Genomic DNA, 24324 nt, shown 5'->3' on the forward strand with positions numbered 1-24324 from the left:
AGGTGACCCTGGTGACTGTGACTGTGAGGGAGGGGGCTCCTCAGGGGCAACTGGGTTACCTGGACCTCCTGGACTGAATGGCAGCCCTGGTGCCACTGGAAGGAAGGGTGAACAGGGTGACACTGGATCATCGGGGTTCAGCGGGCCTTCTGGTTCTGATGTGAGTCAGGTTTCTTTTCAGAGGATGGTTCTTACTGCTCTGGAGTTTGTATGTTTTGAAAAAAAGAAGTCTGTTCATCTCTGCAGGGGCGGCCTGGTAGCAGGGGCTTCTTCGGTTTGAAAGGAGAAAAGGGGGAACCATATTTATCACGGGGCTCTTCGAGCAAGGGGGATCGTGGAGCACCCGGTCCCAGAGGACCCATAGGTGAAACTGGAAGACCTGGCAGAGATGGGCTGCCTGGATTTGCTGGACTTCCTGGAAGTCCTGTGAGTTTCTGGAAAACAAGTTAAAGTTTGTGTGATTTGTTTATTTTCATCTTTCATCTTTCAATACTATTTCTTATACCCCCATGCCATTTGTGTGATCTCACCCCAGGGCGACCCTGGCTTTGGTACAGTTGGAGAAAAGGGATTCTTAGGGTTCCCGGGAATCAAAGGTCGTCCTGGAGCCCCTGGAGAGTCCGGCATTGGCTACATTGGACTGCCTGGCTTGCGAGGAGAGCCTGGAGACCCAGGTTTTTCTGGGTTGCCTGGGCCACCAGGTTTACCTGGACCAAGAGGTAAGTGACTCAGGTAATTTAGGGGGAGGTGAGGGTAAGGGACGTGAACAGTTTTTGCAGCTGCGTTCTTGTTTAGAAGACAATGACATCTAGACATCCTAAACAGGGCAACAGTGTCCAAGACTTGTGATTCACAGTTGCCATAAGAACCCTACCTGAACACGGTTGAACCCGACTGAAAGAGCCAGCGCTCCTCATGGCTGCAGCAGCTGGACCGGACAGAGAGGAGGCTTGTTGGTTTTCCTCTGCAGCTTCCTGCATCCTAACTCCACAATTAATGATCTCCATTAATGTGCTTCTGCTCTGCTGCAGCAGTGATTCATAAACCGCTTTAGGGCTTGATTGGTGCACAATTACAATAATTTATTCACTGACACGGGCAGCAGTTCATGTGCTTTTTAGTCTCAGGCAAAATGAGAGGATTTAATGTAAAAACAATCGTGAATTCCAAAGGGAAGAAAAAAAACTCAAGCATTTTTAGACAGATCCTGTTTTTATCTTTTTTTCCTCTTGTGGTAAATAAGCAAAGAAAAGGTGTTTGAAGGTTCTACATTGGTGATGTAGAGGTATTTTAGAGATACTCTTCTATGGAACTGTGCTATACTATGTGATATTTTGCTTTGAGAAAGTTAATGGAGAAGAACAGAGAAGGTTGGAAGGAGCTCCGTTGTTTCTTTGTAGATCAGGACAAAGTGTATGAAAGGATCCAGAGAGAAGAGATGTGTTTTGGATGAGGGAGTCTGGAGTGACAGAGTAGAACGTTGGAGTTAAGGATCTCCATAATGTTTGCAGATGACATCTGCAGCGAGAACAGGAAGCAGGTGGAAGAACATCTAGCGAGGTGGAGGTTTGCTCTAGAAAGGAAATGAATGAGATCACCGACGACAAAATGGATTATCTGTGTGTAAATGAGAGGAACTTGAGAGGAATTGTGAGGTTACAGGGAGCTAAGGTGGGGAAGGTGGAGGAAGGTTTCAGATGTGATGTGTGACCAAAGAGTGCCATCAGAATTGAAAGGAAAGGTGTAGAAGGCTGTGGTGAGAGCAGCAATGTTGTTGGTTTAGAGAATCTAAGAAAGAGACAGGAGGCAGAGTTGGAGGTAGCAGAGATGAAAATGTTGAGGTTCTCTTTGGGAGGGACCAGGATTGATAGAATTAGGAATGAATAGGAACAGCTCAAGATAGATGCTTTGGAGATAAATGCATGGAAGCAGATTGAGATGGTTTAGACAAGTTAAGAGAAGGAACAGTGATGATGATGGCAAAAGAAACGCTAAGGTTGGAGCTACCACGAAAGAGGACAAGAGAAAGACCCAAAAGGTGGTTTGTGGATGTAGAAAAAGAGGATAGGTGGTGGCTGGTGTGAACAAGGAGGATGCAGATGATAGGAGTAGATAAAGGCTGAGGATGGGTGTCGTCTAAAGGGAGCAGCAGAAAGAAAAAGAAGAAGACAGCAGAAGTGGTTTACAGGTACAAAGATGTTTGAGATTCCGTTAGAATTATGGATTAAAGTTAAAAAAAATATACGTCTTTTTTTGGTAAAATCTTTTGGGATGTAATTTTCATGTAGGGATAGTGGCAGCAAACTCTTGAAAGAAAGTCGTTTACTAAAGAATAAAAAATTTATTTTAAATTTAACCTCTGCTTTCCGAGACTAAAATACGCCTGAACTATGACACTACTGCTGACTGATTTCTACTTTAACGTTAGAGTTATTGCCTCTCAGGGAGGAAAAAAAACAGGGGAGCATCTGTGTTTCTTCTCTCCTCTCCCTGACGGAAATAACCTCTTTGAGCAGTTTAACTCTGAACCAGTGTGCTTCTGCTTTAACTCCATTAATTTACTGATTCAGATCATTTGTTTATAAAAACAAGGAATAATCACTTTACATTCGCATGCAAATGATCCTGACTGGCTTTGTATGCTGACCCCCTCCTCCTCCACCTCTGTCTGTCCGTCCCTCTGCCCCCCCCCCCACGTCGACCCACCATCCTTGTGTCCGTCGTTCCTGTGCATGTTTATCTGTCCAGGTGAAAGCGCCTGTGGACGGGTTAATGGCGCCGAAACGGGAACGGGTGGGTAACTAACTTTCTCAACCCCCCCATCAGAGCAGCAGGCTAGATGGGCGTGAGTTATGTCTGTTGCAACATTCAGGGTGGCTGCGACAGAGCTAAGTCAAACCATATAAACCTTTTTTCATATAGCAGATCAAACTTCTGAATAGCAGAAACACAAAATGGTGCACGTATCAAATGTAATCTTTCACAAGAACAAAATAAAGTTAAAAGAAATCAACAGGAAAATGTTCAACCTGTACAAATAATATTGATATTACACTGCAGTTGTGAGCGAGGACTAGTAGTTTTCTAAAATAGTGTCGATAAATTATGAATACAGAATACAGTCATCAATCAACAACTGGAAAACTTTATTGATGTTTTAAGAGAAAACATTTTTTTTGTTAAAAAGTTTTTATGCATAAATAGAAACAACACAGGTTTTTTTTTATTTTGGCTAAAAATAGCGTAACCATAACTAAAAGACCACTGGGAACGCTTTTACAACAGATCAAAAGATGATTGAAATTAGACTTTAAGTAATAATACCAGTAGTCTTGCTGTAACTATCAAATGCAACAATATGTAGCTGTAATCGCATCACATGTGGAAGTCATTAATAAATAAATGTAGAAAATAAACTGCCTAAGTCTGCCTGATGGATTTTGTAAATTTTAAGAATCTTAAGTGGGAGCAGGACTAGAATAAGGCCCCCACCCCACCCCCCCTCCTGCCATACTTAAACCATTGTTAAAGCAGAGCACAAGCAGCACCTAAGGATGTGAGGCTCCAGGGGAATGGGAATCATCTGAAGGTGGGTGGAAGTTTTCATTATAGTTGTGAGTCGTCCTGGGGGCTGAGCCCCCCCCCCCCACACACACATACATACACACAACAGCTCCAGTGCTGATCCTGCTGAACCTGCTAAAACCTCTGCTTGCCTGTGAATTCAGGCCTTTCCAGCGTTTGAGCCGCTCTTTCATGCCATGGAAATCCTACTAACAACATCCTGTCGCTGCCACGAAAAGCCAGGTTTAACCCACATTAACCCAAATCAAAGCCTGAATTCCAGACAGACACAGTCGCTCTTATAATATCACTTGTTTCCTCTGGGGTTACATTTTTCCAGTAGTCCCGGTTTAGAATCGCAAGGCTCCGCAAAAATTGTAGTAACGTAGACAGAGGAGCACTTCAGGTTTCATGCTGCTTTGCAGTTAGTATGTATTTATCTGCCCTGGTGACCTGATGAAGTCCTGAATATGAACTTGTCTGCGGCCCCCAGGTGATTTGTTGCCCTGCAAAATACCTGGACAAGTCGGAGACCCTGGGATTCCTGGCTTACCTGGACGCCCTGGTAAAGCAGAAGACGTTTTACTATAAAATATTTTTCTCTTCAAATCCTGGAGAGCCCTGTGTTGGTTTGTTCTCTTTGGTCAACCTTTTGTTCCTGTTTCATGGTTTCCAGAGGAAAATGGTAAAGCAGAGGAGATCATTTTCTTTACCTGTTTTTTTCTCTTTGGGGGGTGGGGGGTTCCAAAATGCAAAGATAACATAAAACATTAGAAGGTACAGAGTTACAAATGCTCAACCTTGCTGTGTCTGTCAGGCCTTAAGGGTCAGCCGGGTCGGCCGGGAGAACCTGGACGTCCAGGACTTGATGGTTCCAAAGGGGAGAGGGGAGATCCTGGCTTTGGGAACCAGCCCGGTTCTCCAGGTATGCAGAACTTGAACTGTTAACCAGGAAGCAGGACTGATACTTTGAAGGCTGTGGTGAGAGCAGCAATGTTGGTTGTATGATAGGGTCCGTATTCCCTTCTCTGCTTCTGTGCCGGTCCCAAGCCCGGATAAATTGAGAGGGTTGCGTCAGGAAGGGCATCCGGCATAAAACATTGCCAAGTTAACCATGCGACTCATCCTCAAAGGAGAGGTTGTTGCGCTGTGGCGACCCCTGATGGGAAAAGCTGAAAGAGAAAGAAGACTTAGGTTTAGGCGGTGAGGGCAGCAATTTTAGCAAAGACAGCCAGACCTCCTTCTTCCAGCTCCTTCTGATGCCCTTCAGCAGAACCAGGGCCTCAAGGAGACATTGCTTTTTCATTAAAAAGGTCTCTTGGGGTGTCATTCTTCTCAGTATGGAAGAATAGCAGCACCAATCAGAGATCCAAGCAATAATTCCTGAACTACCAAATCCCTGGGAGTAGCACACTCCTGTTACTCCAAGAAGGCTGGGTACTGGAAGAATGTAAGTAATCTTACTAATTTGGACAATACTGGAATCAATAACCAGTTGGTAATGTAAACTGTGGTGAGACCATTTTCAGGAGATGGTCCAGATCATGGTTCAGTTGCACTGAAAGGATCTGTTGTGGTTGCTAAAATTCTCAATTCTCCAACGCTAAAATGCCAGTTAAATAACACTCTGTGTTAAAAATGTGAAACTCCAACGTAAACCAACCTGCTTACAACATTGTGCTCTAAAGACACAACATTGTGGAAAATTTAAAAATACACCTTTGGCTCTAAAAGACAACTTTTTTATATACTCACACAAGTCCATTCTTCTTTCATTTACTGATGGTAAGTTTATGAATGATAAGATGGGGACCCATGTGAGAAGTCTGTTAAGTGGTATAAAATAAAATAAAAAAATAAAAAATTCTAACAAGTAAGCAGTTGGTCCCTTTTTCCTGTTTGGTAACAAGACAATATACATTCAGCGTCTTATTCAGGCCATGGAGCAAGTACGACTAAAGAATTTGGGGAAATCGTGGATGATGATTTTACAGAGGATCTGTGGATCAAGCATTTTTGCATGACACACAGTTTTTAATGAGCTGTAGGACACTGTGGAACCTCTTGGGGCGCCCGCTGCGCGGCTCAGGGCAGCCAGTTCCTACCGAGAAGCGCATTTAATTTTGAAAAACCTTTTCCTTTGGCAGTTTTGCGAAATATGTCCTGAAAACTGCCTCAAAAACCACCTCCTCTAAGCAAAAAAAACCTATTTTCAATAAATGCGAGTTTTTCCAAAATTGGGGTGTTTCCATTAAGCAAATTTATTTTTAAGAATCCAATTTGCGCAATTTCATAGGTCATGGAACGAGTCCACTGTCTGAGGAGGTAACTTCCACGCTCAGGTCCAGATTATTATGGAGGATGTGAGGTTGGACTGGTAGACGTCAGATCAAAAGAACCATCAGTATCCAGCAAGGACTGACTGCTATGATATTGATATTATGCGATACAGGAGTGAACACAAATGACAAATTAGAAAGTGAAGAGACGGACATATCTGAGAACTTTGCTTAGCTTGCAATGCTGATCAGCGGGTTTAAGTTTGTGAAGCATCTTCTGTCTCTTAACTCATTGCTTTCGTCCTCTGCTCCCTTGATACATTTGTCTGCAGGTTTTCCAGGACCTAGAGGGGACCCAGGAATCCCAGGTGTTCCTGGGCTGCGCATTGATGGGACCAGGGGAAGAAATGGTGTTCCAGGGCTTCCTGGAGCCAAAGGACAGCCTGGAGAGATTCTTGGAGCCATACCTGGACTTCCAGGACGAGATGGTGAACCTGGAATACGTGGGGACAAGGGCCAGCCCGGCTCTCCAGGAGTTCCTGGAGGTCCTGGTATGTTTGCAAAGAAGAACTGCATGGATTTACCACAAAGGTTATTTTCTGCTTTTTGTCTGAAGATGTAAAAGTTAATGAAGCCATGAGATGACTTAACAAAAGTAATCAAATATTGAATGAGTTGTGTGTCAGGAGCCTTTTTAGTAACTTCAGTCTGTGTTTTTAGCACTGAGGATCGTTCTTCCGATGTGAGACATGAGCAAGCAAACAGACAGCAGAAGTGTGTTTGATTTGCGGTACTAAGCGTGCATAAGAAAATCATATTAACATAAATATGATGCAGCGGTAGCATTTATCTAAACATGAGCACTATCACAAACACAAGGGTAATTATCAGGTCTGGATGGAAAGAACGGTATTCCTGGACTGAGAGGAGAACGTGGAATTGATGGTCTGCCGGGTGTTCCTGGTTTTCCTGGACCTCCGGGTGAGGTTATCGGCCCTACTCTTGGACTGCCTGGACCTCCTGGCAGCAAAGGACAGATTGGATCACCGGGTGAGTCAAACCAAATTCTGTTCAGTTTGTCTGCACATTCTTTCTCTTCTGATCCTTCCTTGAGGTCTACTCTGTGAGGAGAGTCTGCAGGTGAGGACTATATGAGGGGGCTCACTCACCTGCCTTTATTCTGTTGGAAACAGAAAGACCACCAAAACAGTCTCCATAAGGCTCCGGCTTCCAGAAACAGAAGGCTGGACCACTTAACAGGATATGGTCATGTGAGGCAGCAGAACAGCAGAAACCACTTTTCCCGGTCAAAAACATGAACAAATTCAGTCAAATTCAGTCAAGTTTTAGTTCATAAGCAGACAACATGAAGACTTAATACACACAGATGTTTTCAGATGAAAATAACCCGCTAGGGAGAGCCGGCTAGTGGGGAGACTCTCCATTAGGGTCATGATTAAGCCTAAATCATTACCCCTAACTCCACTGTGTCTGAAAAGTCTTTGTTCTGCTTCAGTGCTTCATGGACCAACATCAACTGACATGCAATTTTGCAAACTTCATCGAAGACCAGCGGTTTTCACTCAAACAGCAAATCTTCAATCTAAGCTTCATTCGGTCATCATGTACTTAAGGATTAAGGGGATTCGTTCAAGTGGTTTGGCAGAGATTTTTACGCTGGATTCTCTTCCTGACATCCGGGCTGGGGAGCGGACAGAGGGAGACCCGGACTTAGACCCCCTTGTGGCTACATAGTAGTTAGGCAGTAGCACGAAGGGTCTTGCTAAAGGTCCCACACTGGATGATGCTTGAAATAGAACCCTGATAACCTGAGTCCTAGTCCTGCACTTAACCAACTGAGCTGTCCAGCCGATCAGAGCAAGAATTGTAATTCTGACAAACAGAATGACCGAGTAATAGCTGTTTATTTCTCTGTAGAAAGCTATGGCATTATGGCTTTTTGGAGCCAGTGAGTACTTCCTGCTTGGATTGTGTGTGTGGGGGATGGATCATTTGGTCAAGTTCTCATCTACAGTCAACAGTTAACATTCTTTCTTTATCCATCCTTAAAGTTCACAGTCTACAGAGGGAGGGGCCTTCATCATGGCTGGCCTGAGACCAGTAAATTCTGAGAAAGAAAATGCAGAAGCAGCAGTGGTGACACGTAACTGAACTTGATGAACATGCCTGTAGAACAGTTAGGGTTGAAAGCACTTCTCTCCTCATCACTCCATCCACCATCTCTCCCCCCATCCTCCACTGCATGTGATGTTGTTTTGTTTTAGAAGTGCAACAACCAAAGGATTTTCTTCTTCTCTTTTGTCTCTTGTTGTCCTGTTCTTTCTTCTTTCTACACTCTTCACCACCATCATCTCCATGCATCTTCTCATCCCTCCATCCTTTTCTTCTTGGCGTGGGGTGATTTTGCTGTAGGCTGCCCAGGTGAGACACTCCTCCCCCGTTCATACGCCTCCTGTTTCTGTCTGAGAGTAACCCTCACAGCTAACATTCCTGCGCTCTTTGTTGGGGTGTGAGCGCATGTGAATTCACCAAAGCAGGGGTCATGTATGTTTGAAAGCCCCCCGCCATTGGTCCTGCTGTAGACATCATAAGCAGCTCAGGTCTGACAAATCTGCATGATTAGTTTCTGGTGAGTGATGTTTAAACCATCACACCCCACTCAGAGATGTTCATGATCTTTAGAAACAGATCATTTCTACTGAAATCCCAATGCTTGACTCAACTAACCTGCTTTATCTAGTCAGTGAAACGTCCTTTTTTTGTTATCGTAGTTTGTGCTTCTTCTGCTTTTAAAACGAGCTGCTGGTGTTTGTCACAGTTCTAAAAGCCTGCTGCACAAAGTTATGCTGCTCCACAATGTTCATAAACCAAGAAAAGCATGGCAGGTTGTAAAGTCAAAAGAATAGGATGTCATAAAAATGAGTGAAGAGATCAAAACATTTTTAAATACCACATACTTCACAATAATATCATTTAGGGAGTGCTTTTATTTAGTCCAATGTTAAAAGCGGTAGCTTTGAAATAGAGAAATAATGTTAAAATCTTTGCAAGTATCAAATAATGTGTAGTGTCCCAGTTATTTTCACATTAAATAGAATCGCCTAAGTTCATGTGAAAGCTAAAGAACTGAAATGAACTTGGAGACTCAATATTTAATCAAACTGTATGTCACTTTATTAAACAAGCTGCAAAGGGAAAAAATATGACAGTAATAACTAGGAAAGCCACAATTCTCTATCAAAAACCAATGGGTATGCTACACCAATAAACCAAATTCCCCAGAAAGTAAATCGTTGCAACCCTACTGCATACCAGTAAAATTACGTTGATAGAGTCAAACAATTATTCGACAAATTTTAGAAGAGGATTTATTGTTTTATAAAGCTTTTTCTTTGTTACTTATTTATTAGCTAATTAAAAAGGGATTTTTCTGAATTTTTAGTTCTGAGGTTTAAACCAAATTCTGGTGAAAGAGAGTTGTTGCATCCCTAGTAAAACTGTCTGCATAATCCACCAACTAGTTGAAAAAAGTGTTAATCAGTAATACACTTCAGCTGTCAGAGACAACAAATAAAAAAATAAATCAGGGAATTACACAGTATGACTTTTAAAGAATTGACTTGAAAAATGGTGCAGAAAATAGGGACTTAGCTTCTACAAACCCACATTGTAACCTGGCAGACCTGTTACGATGTGAAGTTTTTTTGTTTTACAAAATTAGTTTCCCTCCTTGAAATTCCACTCATGTACTGTTTATTCTTCGTGAATGCATTGAAAAATGTTCTAGTCTTGAATCTTTTCTTTTGATTTGAAACATTGTGGAGCTCCAAAGACGCTTTGTTTCAGAAATGCTCTCATAGTTTAGCAGGAACAAAGCCGGCTTAAGCTTTATTTGTCCATGATTTTTAGCCTGGAATTGCAACCAAAATTGGATTAAGATTCCAGATGTATTGCTGTTAATTTCCACTCATCCCTCAAAGCCTGCATCCAGATCATTTGATAAACCAGCTTTAACCCTTCCATTTATGACGTGCAATTCCAGCCCTGACAAGACATAAATGATGTTTGTGTTCACAATGTTCTTGTTGTTGAGTTGATCCTAACCGTGTTTGTTTGAGGTAAGTTCATTGATTGCCGTATTTTCCGGAGTATAAGTCGCTGCGGAGGATAAGTCGCACCAGCCCAAAAATGCATTATAAAGTAGAAAAAAAACACAGATAAATCGCACTGGACTATAAGTCGCATTTTGATGGGAAATTTATTTGACAAAATCTGAGACCAAGAACTAATAACTTGCACAACCTCATATGACACAATCATAGCAGACTGTTTATCTCATAATTTCACAGTAATTCTTTCTCATACTTATTTATTTATTCCTTTCATGAAGCATCATTGGCCAACTAATACTCTGTTTTCATCCTGTATTTGTAGAAACAGTTGTCATTTTTATGGCATTTCTGAATCTATGAAATCATTGTAAAATAGAATATTATGTTGTTAGCCTTCAAGATCTTACTGTAAAAAAAGTTTGCTGATTCTCTGAGTCGCTTAACATACTCTTAACACTTAACATACCTCATACATCAAATTTAGTCAGGAACATCATCTCTGTTCCTCACAAATGAACATAACAGGAGGGTTAACAATGTATTTATTTCAATTTATTTCTAATATAAGTCGCTGCGGAGGATAAGTCGCACCCCTTGCCAAACTATGAAAAAAAAAAGGGCGACTTATAGTCCGGAAAATACGGGTATTTAAAAACAAAACTGTAAACCGAAATTCGAGATCAAAAATTTTGATGGTCTCAGGGTCAAGCATCTCATGCCGTCTTCCTTCCTCTCCATTATGTGTAGGTCTTCCTGGGGAGAAAGGAGACACAGGGGATCCAGGTTTCCCAGGACCTGCAGGAATGAAAGGAACACCTGGGTTTCCTGGTACTCCTGGAACACCAGGTCCACGGGGACCGCCTGGACCTCCAGGACCTGGAACTGTTGACGGATTACCTGGAATTCCTGGAGTAAAAGGTTGATGCATCTGCTGTTACATTCCTGGTTTCTCTACTGAGATCGATCCCACAATTTTAATATCTCCGCAGGGGAAAGAGGTTTTGTTGGACTCACTGGTTTTCCTGGACAGTCTGGACGGCCCGGAACACCAGGATTTCCAGGAGGGAAAGGTCTGCCGGGGGAGCCTGGAAGAAATGGATCACCTGGCAGACTTGGACCTCAAGGCAACAGAGGTGAAGTTTAAAACGTTTTGGTTCAGTTTGAAAATGAATTTGCAAAACCGGAAAATCTGACCAAATATACTGCAATTCTTTTTTTATAGCTTGTTTTAGTGAATCTTAAATATATTGAATTTTCTGCATTTATCATCAAATAAATTAGCCAGCAAAACATGGCAAAAAATATAAATTAAAGGGCTTATGTTAGGCAAAATTAACTTTTTTTTAGCTTTCTAAATTTATTATAATGTCAATTCCTTATGAAAAATAACCCCAAAGCGGTATTTAAATTATTCATGCATTGCGAGTGTTCCTCTAAAAACCTGCCCCCCACCCCCACCCCAATCCACAAAAACAAGTGGGTTCTTACATTGTGATGTCACAACGTGGGAACAGTCCCTTTCAGAAAGAGTCTGCGCCTCCAGCCACGCCTCCAGGCAAACACACACACACACTTTCTCCATGGGCTGGATCTGAATGTTACTCGTGCGTATGACTTCTTCAGTCCCAGTGTCACATCACAACTCCAAGCTAACATTTCATGTACCACACTGAACAATCCAGCAACCCAGCAACCCAACCAAAACCTACTAAATACTATCATTTGAGTCAAATTATTTGAAAACATGGCTACCCTGTTGCTAGAACAGCTGAAAGAAACTCAAATGGAGAAAGTTCCAGGAGTCAAACTAGAAAGTGGATTCAAAGCTTAGTAACTAAACTTTGCCATAGGTGGGGGACAAAAAATATTAGAACTTACAACCAAAACCTGGGGGTCCTTAGTGTTGGCATTCAAAAGCAGCAGCTCAGGATACGTATCAACTACAGTGCTGATAGCTGAGAACCTCGGGAAAGGGTTGGGGAATCCAGGAGAGCCACCCTTCAGAGTCAGAAACCAAAGAACCAAATGAAAAACAAGAACCAAGAACCATAATATACCCACAAATCACCTCAACCACTAAAATTTCTGTAGTGGGCGGGGTCATTTTACAGCCTCCTCTCAGAAGCGTCCCCACATCTCTTCACTGAAGTCTTGTAAATGTTCAGGCTGTTATTAAACACCCCCCCCCACACACACACACACACACACCACCTAACCCCCCCCTGTGAAATGCTACCAGTGCTGGAGTTAGTTCTTAACTTGTGGCCATCTCCTTAGGTACTGATGTCAGGTGACAGGAAGTCTTTCCCGCTTTAATTAGGCAATGGCCCAGGGAATGATGGCCGGTTTACACTTCAGCAATTTGCCATCGTATCAATTGTATTACGTCCCTACCGGAGTCGTGCGATCTAGTTCTTACTAAGCTTGGCCGGATTTCCTTTGACTGTCCGAGATAACTGCAATGAACTTCTGAGTAGCGTTGATGATTGTCTCCAGCATTTCAGTGGTTTGGTATAATATTTATAGTGTTATAAAGCTTTTGTTTTTTTATTTATGCTAAGCTTTTTCCTTTTTTCATATGCAAAGTTTTTCTGAAGATGCTTACATCGACATAAATAAAATTGTGGTTAATTAACGGTGCATCAACACCAGCTAGGTTGTACATTGTTTGTTTTTTTGTATTTTAAAAGCCTCAAAATACCAAATAACTATACCTTTAAAAAGTTAAATTTTAAATGACTTGCCATTTGTTTCATATCTTGATTAAATATATCTGAAGTAATAGTTGCATTGATTGATTGATTGATTAATCGATTGATTGTTTAATTGATTTATTGTGGTTGCATTAAAGAGTAAATATCCATTGAAAATGTTGTTTTCTTAGTTTTTTTTTTTTTTGGGGGGGGGGAACTGAGTCAGAAGAAATCATGTCTAACCTCTCTTGTATTTAGAATGCAGTAATGCGGCCTTGTCTTTGAAATACTGGGACGTGGAAACAACAACTTTCTGGATCGAGTTTGTTCTGCCATTGTGTTGTTTGAAATAAGTCTCAGTTAAATGGAGCGATATGCACAGGATTTTACTATGACCGTGACATTCCCACTGTGGATGAGGTCATCCGCTTGTGTTACATTTCGCGGGGGGCAATTCCCTTCCTTGTGACCAATGCGGCCTGAGCGATTACAAGTTGCTAGGAAGTATTAACCAGCCCTAGGGTTTGATATGGTGTCTACTGATCTTTATGGGAGGAACACTTGCTGACGTCTTGCCTTGCATTGGAATTATGCTCCAATCAGAAGCTGTTATTTTATTCTTTACTGCAATTGGCTAAGCAACACTGTTATTCTCTTCTGTGCAATTCTATTTCATTTGATAAACTACACAAACTCAACGGACACAGCTGCATGACTCTGAGCTTTTGGGATTACACCCAAAACTCTACATCTAGTCTGTTGATCCCTTATACACCGTACCAGTCAGAGGTTTGGAAAAGTGTCAAAACCTTGCTTTATCTAGTCAGTGAAACGTCCTTTTTTTGTTATCGTAGTTTGTGCTTCTTCTGCTTTTAAAACGAGCTGCTGGTGTTTGTCACAGTTCTAAAAGCCTGCTGCACAAAGTTATGCTGCTCCACAATGTTCATAAACCAAGAAAAGCATGGCAGGTTGTAAAGTCAAAAGAATAGGATGTCATAAAAATGAGTGAAGAGATCAAAACATTTTTAAATACCATATACTTCACAATAATATCATTTAGGGAGTGCAACCCTACTGGATACCAGTAATATTACGTTGATAGAGTCAAGAGAGGACTTTGAAAAGAGGATGTATTGTTTATTGTTTTATCAAATTACACCAGGCTTAATATGAGCCAACTGAAAAATTTTTCTTTGTTACTTATTTATTAGCTAATTAAAAAGGGATTTTTTTTTCTGAATTTTTAGTTTTTTTTGTATTTTTTGCAATAAACAAATCATATATTGAACCAAAACAAAATCATGACCTAAAAATTAAATGGCAGTGCAAAAGGTGATTATAATACCGACAGTGTGGCCTTATTGGAATGATCTAGACTGGTTTACAACAACCTTATTTTTTTTTTTTGGTTTGATGTTTTTCCCTCCATTTTTGTAAGAGGACTTGGGTGGAGATCGTTTTTCATTAATAAACTGACTGAATTCCTACGTGACTTCTCTGCTAAAGGTGACAGAGGGCTTCCAGGTCTTCCAGGCCCCCCCAGTATTTACACACCAGTTGTGGCGAAGGGAGAACTGGGAGATCCTGGAGCCAGAGGGTTTGATGGTTTTCCTGGACCCAGAGGTTTGTTTCCTAATTCACAGTTTACAGTGAAAACTCAAATGTTATACATATGAAAGTGGAATATTGATGAAAAGGGAAAAATTATCAGCTGGGAGCATTTATACACTAATGATAATAACAGATATCAAGTCTGTAAAATGTTTTCTATGTTTGCTTTGATTTTGTCTCGTTGTAGGTGACAAGGGTCTGCCTGGCCTGCCCGGTCGACAAGGTCGCCCTGGTCTTCCTGGTCTACCTGAGCAAAGTAAAGGGCAACCCGGGCAGCCGGGCCTACCTGGACTGCCGGGATCTCCAGGCTTACCGGGACCAAAGGGAGAAGTTGGAATCAATGGGTTCCCTGGCATGCCAGGACCAAGAGTAAGAAACTGGATAAGTATACTTCCCAGAAACACAAACAGCAAAGTCTGAGATCAAAGCTTTTTTACAGGGAGATGATGGAATACCTGGTGCACCCGGAGGTCCTGGAGAACCAGGTCGTCCAGGTGGAAAAGGTGGGTCTTCATGACACATTTTACTTGCCAAATGTGCTTCATCAAGATTCATTTGCTGATTTGTTTTGTTGTCAGGTCAACCTGGGGAAACCTTTGGTTTTCCTGGCTCACCTGGACAGAAAGGTCAACCGGGAGATCCAGGCAGCCCAGGTAGGATCTCTAATATTAATTTTACCTTCTAGCCAAAGACTTTGGATCTTTCCACAGCATGCTCATCAAACAAAAACAGATTTTCTTTTTCTTTATGATTGTTTCAATTTTGAAAAAAAGTAAAGAGTAAAGAAAATTTGTTTCTCCTCAGGACGTCAAGGCTTTGATGGAGCCCCCGGTGATAATGGCTTGTCTGGAAACCCTGGTTTCCCTGGAATAAAAGGTGGTCCTGGTGAACCAGGACGGCCTGGATTACCTGGTGAGTGACAACTTCAGGAAAACTAGTCACTAGACACGATCTGATGTCGCTCTTCCTGAGAGCTGCAGGCACAAGTTGAAGTTTACAACATCTTTTTTGCAGGATCTGTTGGTTTTCCAGGCCCTAAAGGGCTGTCAACATTCCCTGGAAGAAAAGGAGCAGATGGGCCCCCAGGACAGCCTGGATTTCCAGGAGGTCCAGGAGCCAGGGGTGAGAAGCAAACCAAAGAGCCTTCAGCAGTGGTACATCCAGAGATAAAATGCCGTTACTTAGACTCTTTGTTTTTCAGGTGTGCCTGGACCTCCTGGCCTGGATGGACTCAATGGCCTCGCTGGATCCAAAGGCCTTCCTGGAACCCCAGGTAATGAGATGCTGCACACCTTACCTCCCTCCCAGTATGTCTGCACAGACACACTCCAAGGGTTGTTTTCAATTCAAACGGGAAATGTTTGCTCAACAAAGGAGTCACTATTCATTAATACTTGATGATGGTAAAATACTGGTGTAGCCACAGCTGCCCAGGGGCTCTGACAGAGGCGTGCCAGTATGCGCCTACCATCATCAGGACATTCATACGCATTCACACACCAGTGGAGCCACACTGGAGGGAGGGTGAAGTGTCTTGCCCAGTTGACTAGGAGGGGCGACCGATCCACCGACCCTTCGATCATTGGCCGACCTACTCAACCACCTGAGTCACTACCTCCCATGCTGTTTTATTTTGAAGATCAAGTGGATTCTAGGATTATTACCTTAACCTTTCTTTCTCTGCCTGAAAGACTTCTTGTCTGCTCCATTGTAATTATATGAATTTACAAGAATGTACTGCTTTACAGCGACAGCCTACAGTGCAGAACCTGGTTCATCACTAGGGCAGTACATGTTGAGGGTGAGCATGCTGATTGATTTGCATCTAATGGTTGCAGGCTGAGGAATTTCTGCACCAGTGTGGGACACTTTCAGGAAGGTCTAAACTGTACAAAACCAGACAACGCCCCTGCATTTACAGTTGTGCTGATAAGTTTACACACTCTGGAAGAAATGATTTCTTTGTCATTTTTCAGAGAATATGAATGATAACACAAACATTTTTTTATTTATGGTTAGTGGTTGGGTGAAGCCCAACAAACAATTTGTCAAACAATTATCTTTACCTTTTGTAAATCAAAATGACAACAGAAACTTCCCAAATGACCCTGTGCAAAAGTTTGTACACCCTGATGACTTTTTTCTGAAAACATTTACACAAGCTGATACAAAAGGCTTTGAATGGCAGCTAAAGGTAACCATCCTCACCTGTGACTCATTTACCTGTAATCAATGTGCGTGCACCAAAAGACTTGGAGTTTCTGAGCTCCCTTACATCCTTCATCCAGTGCTGCACTCCCATGTCGGGATCCTGAGTCATGGGAAACCTAAACAGCTTTCAAAATATCTATGGAAAAGTTAACTGAACTGTACAAAATAGGCAAGGGATTTAACAAGATATCCAAAGAAGTGAGAATACCAGTTAGCAGAGTTCAAACTTTGACCAAGAATTTGAAAGTGAGGGGTTCTGTTGACCAAAACCCAGGTCAAAAACATTTCTGCCACCACTGCCCGAAAAAATTGTTATAGATGCAAAGAAAAACCCACAAAGAACTTCAGCTGTGATCCAGGACTTTGTGGTGTGGATGTTTCAAGATGCACAATAAAGAGGCACCTGCATGGGGGGGTGGGGGGGGACTGTATGGTTGAGTCGCCAAAAGAAAACCTTTTTTGCTCAAATGCCACAAAATAACTCACCTCCAAACTTCTGGACTTCTGGCATAAGACCAAGACTGAACCTTTTGGCCACAACCATAAACACTATATTTAGAAAGAAGTCAACAAGGCCTATGACGAAAATAACACTACTGTGAAACAAGGAGGTGGATCGCTGATGGTTTGGGATGTGTGAGCTACAAAGTCACAGGAAACTTGGTCAAAATTGATGACAAGATAAAGGCAGCACATTATCAGAAGATACCGGAGGAAACTTGCCCTCTTCTGCTCTGAGGCTGCAAATGGGATGCAATTGGACATGACTACGATCCAAAACACAAAGGCAAGTCCACCTGTCATTGGTTCCAATAGAATAAGGTGAAGCTTCTGGAGTGGCCATCTCAGTCTCCTGACCTCAGTATTGTTGAGCCACTCTGGGGAGATCAGTTTAAGCCAGGCAGCCCAAGAATTTAAAGGAAATTGAGGTTTTCTGCCAAGAAGAATGGGCTGCTTTACCATTGGAGAAAATAAAGAACATTATACACAACGACCACAAGAGACACAAGCTGCTATTTATGGAAAAGGACGCAATACAACGATTTAAGAACTGAGGTATGTAAACTTTTGAACAGGGTCATTTGGGAAGTTTCTGTTGTCATTATGATTTTAAAAGGGCAAACGGAAGCTCATTTCTACTGCCTGTATCTAACATTTCACACATGAGTGCAGATGCACCGATTTCACACTCCATCCTTCATCACTGTGTATAGAACAGATACTGGTACTTAAAGTCCCCTTCCTGAAGGAGGGGATTACTCCTTACCTGCTAACAAAATAAACTAAGAAATACTTTGAACGAATTAACTCTTTCCTCTTTTTATATTTCAGGTATTACTTTAGGAGGTCGCCCTGGTGCTCCTGGTATCCCAGGATTGAAGGGAGAGAGGGGAGATTCTTATCCTGGACAACGAGGCTTTGATGGAGTAAAAGGACAAAAAGGAGAGCCTGGTGAGTAGAGTTGAGGTTGAGACAAATCAGAGATTATTGTTAAGATAAAGAAAAGTTATGAACCCTATAATACATTTAATTTGTGTACCAGGTCTTCCTGGAACTTCAGGAATTCCTGGTCAACCTGGACTTCCTGGAGAGTCAGCGTTAGCAGGCATTGCTGGACCTGTGGGGGACCCAGGACTTCCTGGATTGGATGGAAACTATGGTTCATATTTATTAACCTCTTTATTACCTTTTGGCTGTCCTAGCTTCACCCAGTAACTTTGTTTTGCTTGCTTTTTTTGTGACTGTAAAGTGCTTTGGGCCTTCGGGTTAGGTAGAAAAGTGCTATACAAGTATACATCATTTACCTTGTTGTTTTTCCATCTTGAGGTTTTCAAGGTCCACCTGGTCCTCCTGGTCCCCCGGGTTCAGGAACAATACAAGGAGAAAGAGGTGAACCAGGGCTGCCAGGCTTCCCGGGATCTCCTGGAAGAAAGGGAGAACCCGGTTTCAATGGAGGCCCTGGATACCCAGGTAGCGCCGGTGTCAAAGGTAAAGTGTGGTTCCACAGCATGGCATGAACGAAGAATACAAATGTAAAACATGGTATGGTTCTCATATGGGTTTTTGGTTCTCAGGATCTCCTGGTGAAAGTGGTTTTAATGGACGTCCAGGTCTTAAAGGTGTGCCTGGAGATCCTGGCTTCTATGGAATCAAGGGATCTAAAGGAACACCAGGTAAGAGGTCTAGTTAGGATTACAGTTGTGGTTTGAGTTCACAAACTTCAACCTCATTTTCTCACCCTTCTGTCCTCAACTTTTTTTTTGCCTTCTCTGTTGCTTCTTTTCCCCTTTCTTTCCTCTGCAGGCCAAAAAGGACGGAAGGGTCCTCCTGGAGTTGTGCTGCCTTCCCCTATTGTGGAATCACAGCCTTCTGGCGACATGGGTCTTCCTGGTGAAAGGGGACCCTTGGGTTACCGTGGAGACTCTGGTTGGAGTGGCATTCCAGGGCGTCCTGGTGCGTAATAGCAGCCATCCTTGTCAGAGCGGATGTTATATATGTCAGCATTTGGGTTTTTCCATACCAACCAGCAATTTAAGAGAACAAAACTAAACTCTCAAAAATCTTCCTTCCCAGAATTTATATGGGATTAATATAAAACACAACCAGATAAAATTCACTAGAAAACATGTTGGTTTTGCTTCATCTCACTTTGTTCCAGTTAACTGAACTGGATTATGGCCCCTTTAGTCTTCTTAGCCCCCCCAACCATGTGGCTCATTTGCTGTCCTTTCACAGGTCCAAAAGGACGACCCGGAGCCCCAGGTAACCTTGGAAGGACTGGACCGTCTGGTCTGCCTGGTCCGTTAGGTGATCCCGGCTCCCCTGGTTTACCTGGAACAAGTGGAAGACAAGGTGAGAAACGATGAGCTCCTGATGACTTCAAGGACATCGATCAAAGAAAGGAAACCAGGAGGAAATGTGACGTTCTCTGCTGCTCCACCAACTGGCCTTTTCCTTTTTATTCTCTCAGGCCCCCCTGGAAACATTGGCCTCCCTGGCATTCCTGGCAGCTCCAGCCGCAGTATCAGCATTGGCTACACTCTGGTAAAGCACAGCCAGAGCGAGCAGGTCCCCATGTGTCCTCAGGGCATGCCTTCATTGTGGAATGGGTACAGCTTGCTGTATGTGGAGGGACAGGAAAAAGCACACAACCAAGACCTGGGTATGTGCTCCCCCACCCTTTACCCAGCAAAAACTGGACCTTAATATGATATTTGTCAAATTTGTAGTTGGATCAACACCTTACATATGAGATAAGACACAAAGACTTAACAATATTGTTTTTGTTAAACAGAATGACTGTTTTTAGGCAGGTGTTACTTGCTTTTTCTTTTAGCTGATTTATTTTCTCTTACTACAAGTAAATATTTTAAACTCAGTTTAGAATTACGTTTGAGTCCAATTTAAGAAAATCAATGGTCAGCTTGGAGTCAGCTTTAAGTCCAGTTAAAGTTGAGTTTTTGTCAGATTTGATTCCAGTTTGAGTTGAGTGGAGTCAAGTTTTGGTTAAATTAGAATCAGACTTGGATCAAGTTTCAGTAAAACACCCACTTCGATGAAAACTATGTGTTTGGTATTTTTAACAGCTTTGTGGCATTTTTCTGATGAAAGAGGATATTTATACTGAAAATTATGACAGAAATAGAATTTCTGCGTATTCTTTTATTCAAATCATTGAATATCAGGAGCAGACGGAAAAATGGCGTTTGAAAAATATAGTATGGAGTTAGATAAAATTCATCATTGAACTTGGTTTGAATTAGATGCAATTCAGATTTCTACGTATTTGTTCCTTAGAAAATTCAATAGCAGGGCCACAAGCTCCTTACTCCAATCTTCAAGCAGTATCAGTGCAGGCTTACTTCTGCACCAACAGGCTCGCCCATAACTCAGAGGTTAATTTCTAAAGAACTTCTGCCGCCCTGCAGAAACTATGTCCTAGAAAACAGCACAGTTTTTTTTTTTTTAACAAAAAACTGCATAATCACAATTAAAAGACAACTGGAACACTTTTACAATAAATCAAAATATGATTGGAGTGGGACTTGGTACAGGCATTTGCTTCTTTCTGTTTAATGAGATTTTTACGTTTCGTCAAATTGCATTTGACATCATGGACTTTATTTTAGATCATACAGAATATTTCTGTCCATTTTGTCAAACAGTTTGTGTAACCTTCCCCCACCACTGCAGGTCAGCCTGGCTCGTGCCTCCCCAGGTTCAGCACCATGCCCTTCCTGTACTGCTCCCCCAATGAGGTTTGCTTCTTTGCTAGTCGCAATGACAAATCCTACTGGCTCTCCACATCTGCACCCATTCCCATGATGCCCGTGTCTGCGGGGCAGATCCAGCCTTACATCAGCAGGTATGCTAACTGGGGTGGGGGTAGCATTTATTGTTGGTTCCTCAAAATCTTTCTGTCAAGCATTGACTCCAACTCAATGTTCAGGAGCAAAAATAAAGAAAATACAACAAGAGAACAGATAAATCTTAACAAGCATTGTGCAATAAATTCAGTTATTTTTTCCATGAAGCAGTATTGTTGAGCAAAGAGGCTAAACAAAATATAAAGAAAGTTATCAAACCAAGACTACATTTAATTATTTAGGATAATTTTAATCAGATTTAGTCCAGATTGTTACAAGAAGGCCAAGTTGTCCTAACTGGGCTATAAAAGTGACCAATAGGAAGGGTTTTTAGTATGATCCCCATACTGAAAAAGAAACTGCATCAGTATGGAGAGGAGAAGTCCCTCTGACAGGCAGCAACCTGCAGAATAGGACTCAGTTCTCTGTAACGGTGGTTCCCAACCCTCCTTCCATTCATGGGACTGTTTATACCAACCCGCAGAGAAAAAAAGCTTACCTATATTTTTTTTCGTTTTATTTACAATCTGATTCTGAAGGAATTTTTATTTTGGATAACTACTGGCTGTCATATCGTTTGTTCACGTTTTGAAAATCCATCTGCTACTTTTTTACAGCGGCTGCACCGACCACTAAACGAAAGCCCCCAAGCTAGCAAAGTCAAAAAACTAAAAAATTAAATGTCTTTGAAAAGAGCCAGGGAGGAAACAAAAGACTCTTAGATTTCAAAATAAAAGAAATCTGCATTTAACAGACAAAAAAGCAGGAGTCTTTACTCCAAATATGGTTTTATTGCAACACACCGTAATCATAACACATAATGTTCAATAACTGACTGTCCACTTTTGTGAGGATGTTGCTAATAAATTTGCTCAAACTGTGAATTCATGTTTATCATGTTTAGAAAATACCAGTTTTAGCAACATTTATTTGTAAGTTTCCATGGCACCTTAAAAGTCAGCAGTTAGGGCTTAAGCTACGGTCACATATACAACTGCCACCAAGTGATGGGGAAGCATCCGCAGAATCTTCAAGTTCAGCCGCCGCCGCCAGATTTCTCTGAAAATCGTTGGCCTGGTCATAAGGGCCCCCTTTCACCATTCTTAGTGCACGAGAAAACATGTGCAGCGGACAAAATAAAATTATATGCTACTGATATGCATAATTATTTGTGTATGTAAATATTTTTTTTCCTCCCTCCCCTTAGTTTCACACGTTCACATAAATGCTCAAACAAGTTCATCCTTCCTATTTCAGATGCAAATATCACATGAGTTGTGCTCGCCTGATTTATGTGAGTAGTTTGCAAATAAAGGAGAAAAGGACAGCCTCAGAGTCACGGTGCATGGTGCGTGCATTTGGGATGGGTTGTGTTGGGTTAGACGGAACATTTCTGCCCCCAGACTACCACAGTACTACCTCCAAATGTCAACAAATCATCCGATTGACCTTAGAACCTAACCAGGCCACTTGCAGGCAAAGGCAGGGGACACCCTGGACAGGTCGCCAGTCTGTCACAATCACACATCCATGCACTCTCACATTTACACCTATGGACAATTTAGATCAACTTATCCCATGTTTTTTGGACAATGGGAGGAAGCTGGAGTCCTCGGAGAAATGCCACACATGGGGAGAACATGCAAACTCTACACATTGATGTTCTGTTTCAGGTGCCCCAGCTGGGACTTGAACCAGGGACCTTCTTGCTGTGAAGCAAGAGCGCTAAATACTGCGCCATCGTGCATTAGTTTAATTAATTTGTGTATTTCACAGTAGGAAGATAAACTTAACCCTCAAACGTTAAGGGAGACTGGTAACAAAACAAAAAAACACTTTGACCTTGTACAGACCAGTCTGTGAAAATTTGTCTGACACTATACCTGTCATTGGGCTGAAAAAGACTGGGGACCAGTGTTCTATAGGGTACAGGAAAGGGACGGACAGAAACGCAGGGACAACCGTTCATAGACAAAAGAAACAACAAGTGAGGGACTACAACAATGATTTCTCCATTTAGGATTAAAAAAGAAATCATGTGTGTGGAGGCATGTGAAGGAAAACACCTATTTCATCTTAGAATGACCCCTCCCCTCCCAGCGTCTACGTCTGTAGCAGCACAACGACCACCAGCTTTATCATCAGCTTCACCACAGAAAGTTTGAAGGCTTAAAGATAGACGAGGAGTTTGTTCTCTGAACTTAACAATCAGTCGGTGTGTGGAACGTTTCAATGAGACATCAAACCTTTTCGTTTGAATCCTCCAGATGTTCAGTATGTGAGGCACCATCTCAGGCTGTGGCGGTCCACAGTCAGGACATGACCATCCCCATGTGCCCCCCTGGGTGGAGAAGTCTTTGGATTGGATATTCCTTCTTGATGGTGAGTCCTAAAAAACTAAACAGGAGACAACTTTTGATAAACACAAATGTGCTTTTGTATCTTCAATCTTTTAATCACAGATTAGAATAAAAAATAGATTTGATTTACACTTAGAAAAATATTAGAAAATATTAATGTAAATCTAAATTTAAAAAAATAGTTTAAACCTGATAAAAACCTAACCTACAACTGGCTAAATCTTTAATCAACTTTGTTAATCTGATTTTTTAATTAAATCAATCCTAAATCAAACCTAAAATAAACTTAAGTCAAATCTGATTGAAACCTAATTTAATTGGAACCTGACTTAAATTAATAATTGATACTTTACTGATCCCACAATGGGAAAATTCTTCTCTGCATTTTGACCCATCCCCTGGGGGAGCAGTGAGCTGCAGCCTAACTGCGCTCGGGAGGCAGTAGCGTTAAGGGTCTTGCCTAAGGGCCCCCACTGGGTGATGTTAACTGCTCGCCATTGATATGGTAATTTACCCAGTACCATTGTTTATCCCCCTTCGGGAATTGAACCCTGGACTCCTGCATGGTAGCCTCTCACCTTACCACCCGAGCTACCCAGCCGATTTGTTCAGACTTTATCCAGACTTTCCTAAATTTCTATTTCTACCTGAAACTAATCTGGGACAAACTTGACTTTAACCTTAGTCATTTTTGGCATTACCAGTTGTCTATAAAAAAAGCTTAAAGGTCAACTCCAACGAAAATTGTGTTTTTGGTGTTTTTTACATGTTCTTGTAGCTTTTTTTTGATGATGATGTACTTCTATAGGTAAATTTAAGCTTAAAATTGCATTTCCGAGTATTTTCTTTATTTAAATTGCGGTAAATCAGGAGCAGATGTAAAAATGTCATGTTACAATCCTTGTAGTTGAGATGTAGAAAATACGTTGGGTGGGCCACAGGTTTTCTGCTCTGCTCCATTTTGATGCATCCACTTCTAGACAACGGCATCCATGAGCCTTAGTTTTCTGACTCAAAACTATACAGTTGGATACCTCAAATATTGCTCACTATTTTTGTTGCAACGCCAATGTTAAGTTGGGGTAGTTAGGGGCTGTAAGTTAGCG

At 41.9% G+C, this 24324-nt stretch overlaps 1 protein-coding gene across 8 annotated transcripts in view; it reads left to right on the forward strand.

Moving 5' to 3' along the window:
• Nucleotides 1-24324, forward strand: part of col4a6 (collagen, type IV, alpha 6) — a 113434-nt gene that overhangs the window by 86459 nt on the left and 2651 nt on the right. For 4 of the 8 annotated variants that reach the window (XM_078935933.1, XM_078935937.1, XM_020711738.3 and 1 more), the window contains 26 exons: nt 3-160; nt 247-426; nt 536-719; nt 2749-2793; nt 4058-4129; nt 4382-4489; nt 6176-6394; nt 6735-6893; nt 10724-10894; nt 10966-11109; nt 14176-14292; nt 14468-14649; nt 14720-14783; nt 14859-14933; nt 15085-15192; nt 15295-15402; nt 15482-15553; nt 17824-17943; nt 18035-18151; nt 18319-18480; nt 18567-18665; nt 18796-18945; nt 19228-19344; nt 19463-19654; nt 20686-20857; nt 23126-23240. In XM_078935933.1, the coding sequence (XP_078792059.1) occupies nt 3-160; nt 247-426; nt 536-719; nt 2749-2793; nt 4058-4129; nt 4382-4489; nt 6176-6394; nt 6735-6893; nt 10724-10894; nt 10966-11109; nt 14176-14292; nt 14468-14649; nt 14720-14783; nt 14859-14933; nt 15085-15192; nt 15295-15402; nt 15482-15553; nt 17824-17943; nt 18035-18151; nt 18319-18480; nt 18567-18665; nt 18796-18945; nt 19228-19344; nt 19463-19654; nt 20686-20857; nt 23126-23240 (3410 nt within the window). The remainder of the gene's footprint in view (nt 1-2; nt 161-246; nt 427-535; nt 720-2748; nt 2794-4057; nt 4130-4381; nt 4490-6175; nt 6395-6734; nt 6894-10723; nt 10895-10965; nt 11110-14175; nt 14293-14467; nt 14650-14719; nt 14784-14858; nt 14934-15084; nt 15193-15294; nt 15403-15481; nt 15554-17823; nt 17944-18034; nt 18152-18318; nt 18481-18566; nt 18666-18795; nt 18946-19227; nt 19345-19462; nt 19655-20685; nt 20858-23125; nt 23241-24324) is intronic. The other 4 variants (XM_078935936.1, XM_078935940.1, XM_078935934.1 and 1 more) reach the window with 1 other exon arrangement.

The sequence above is a fragment of the Oryzias latipes genome, chromosome 18, assembly GCF_053564925.1.
Source record: "Oryzias latipes strain Hd-rR chromosome 18, Olatipes_Hd-rR_3.1".
Taxonomy (NCBI): Eukaryota; Metazoa; Chordata; class Actinopteri; order Beloniformes; family Adrianichthyidae; genus Oryzias; species Oryzias latipes.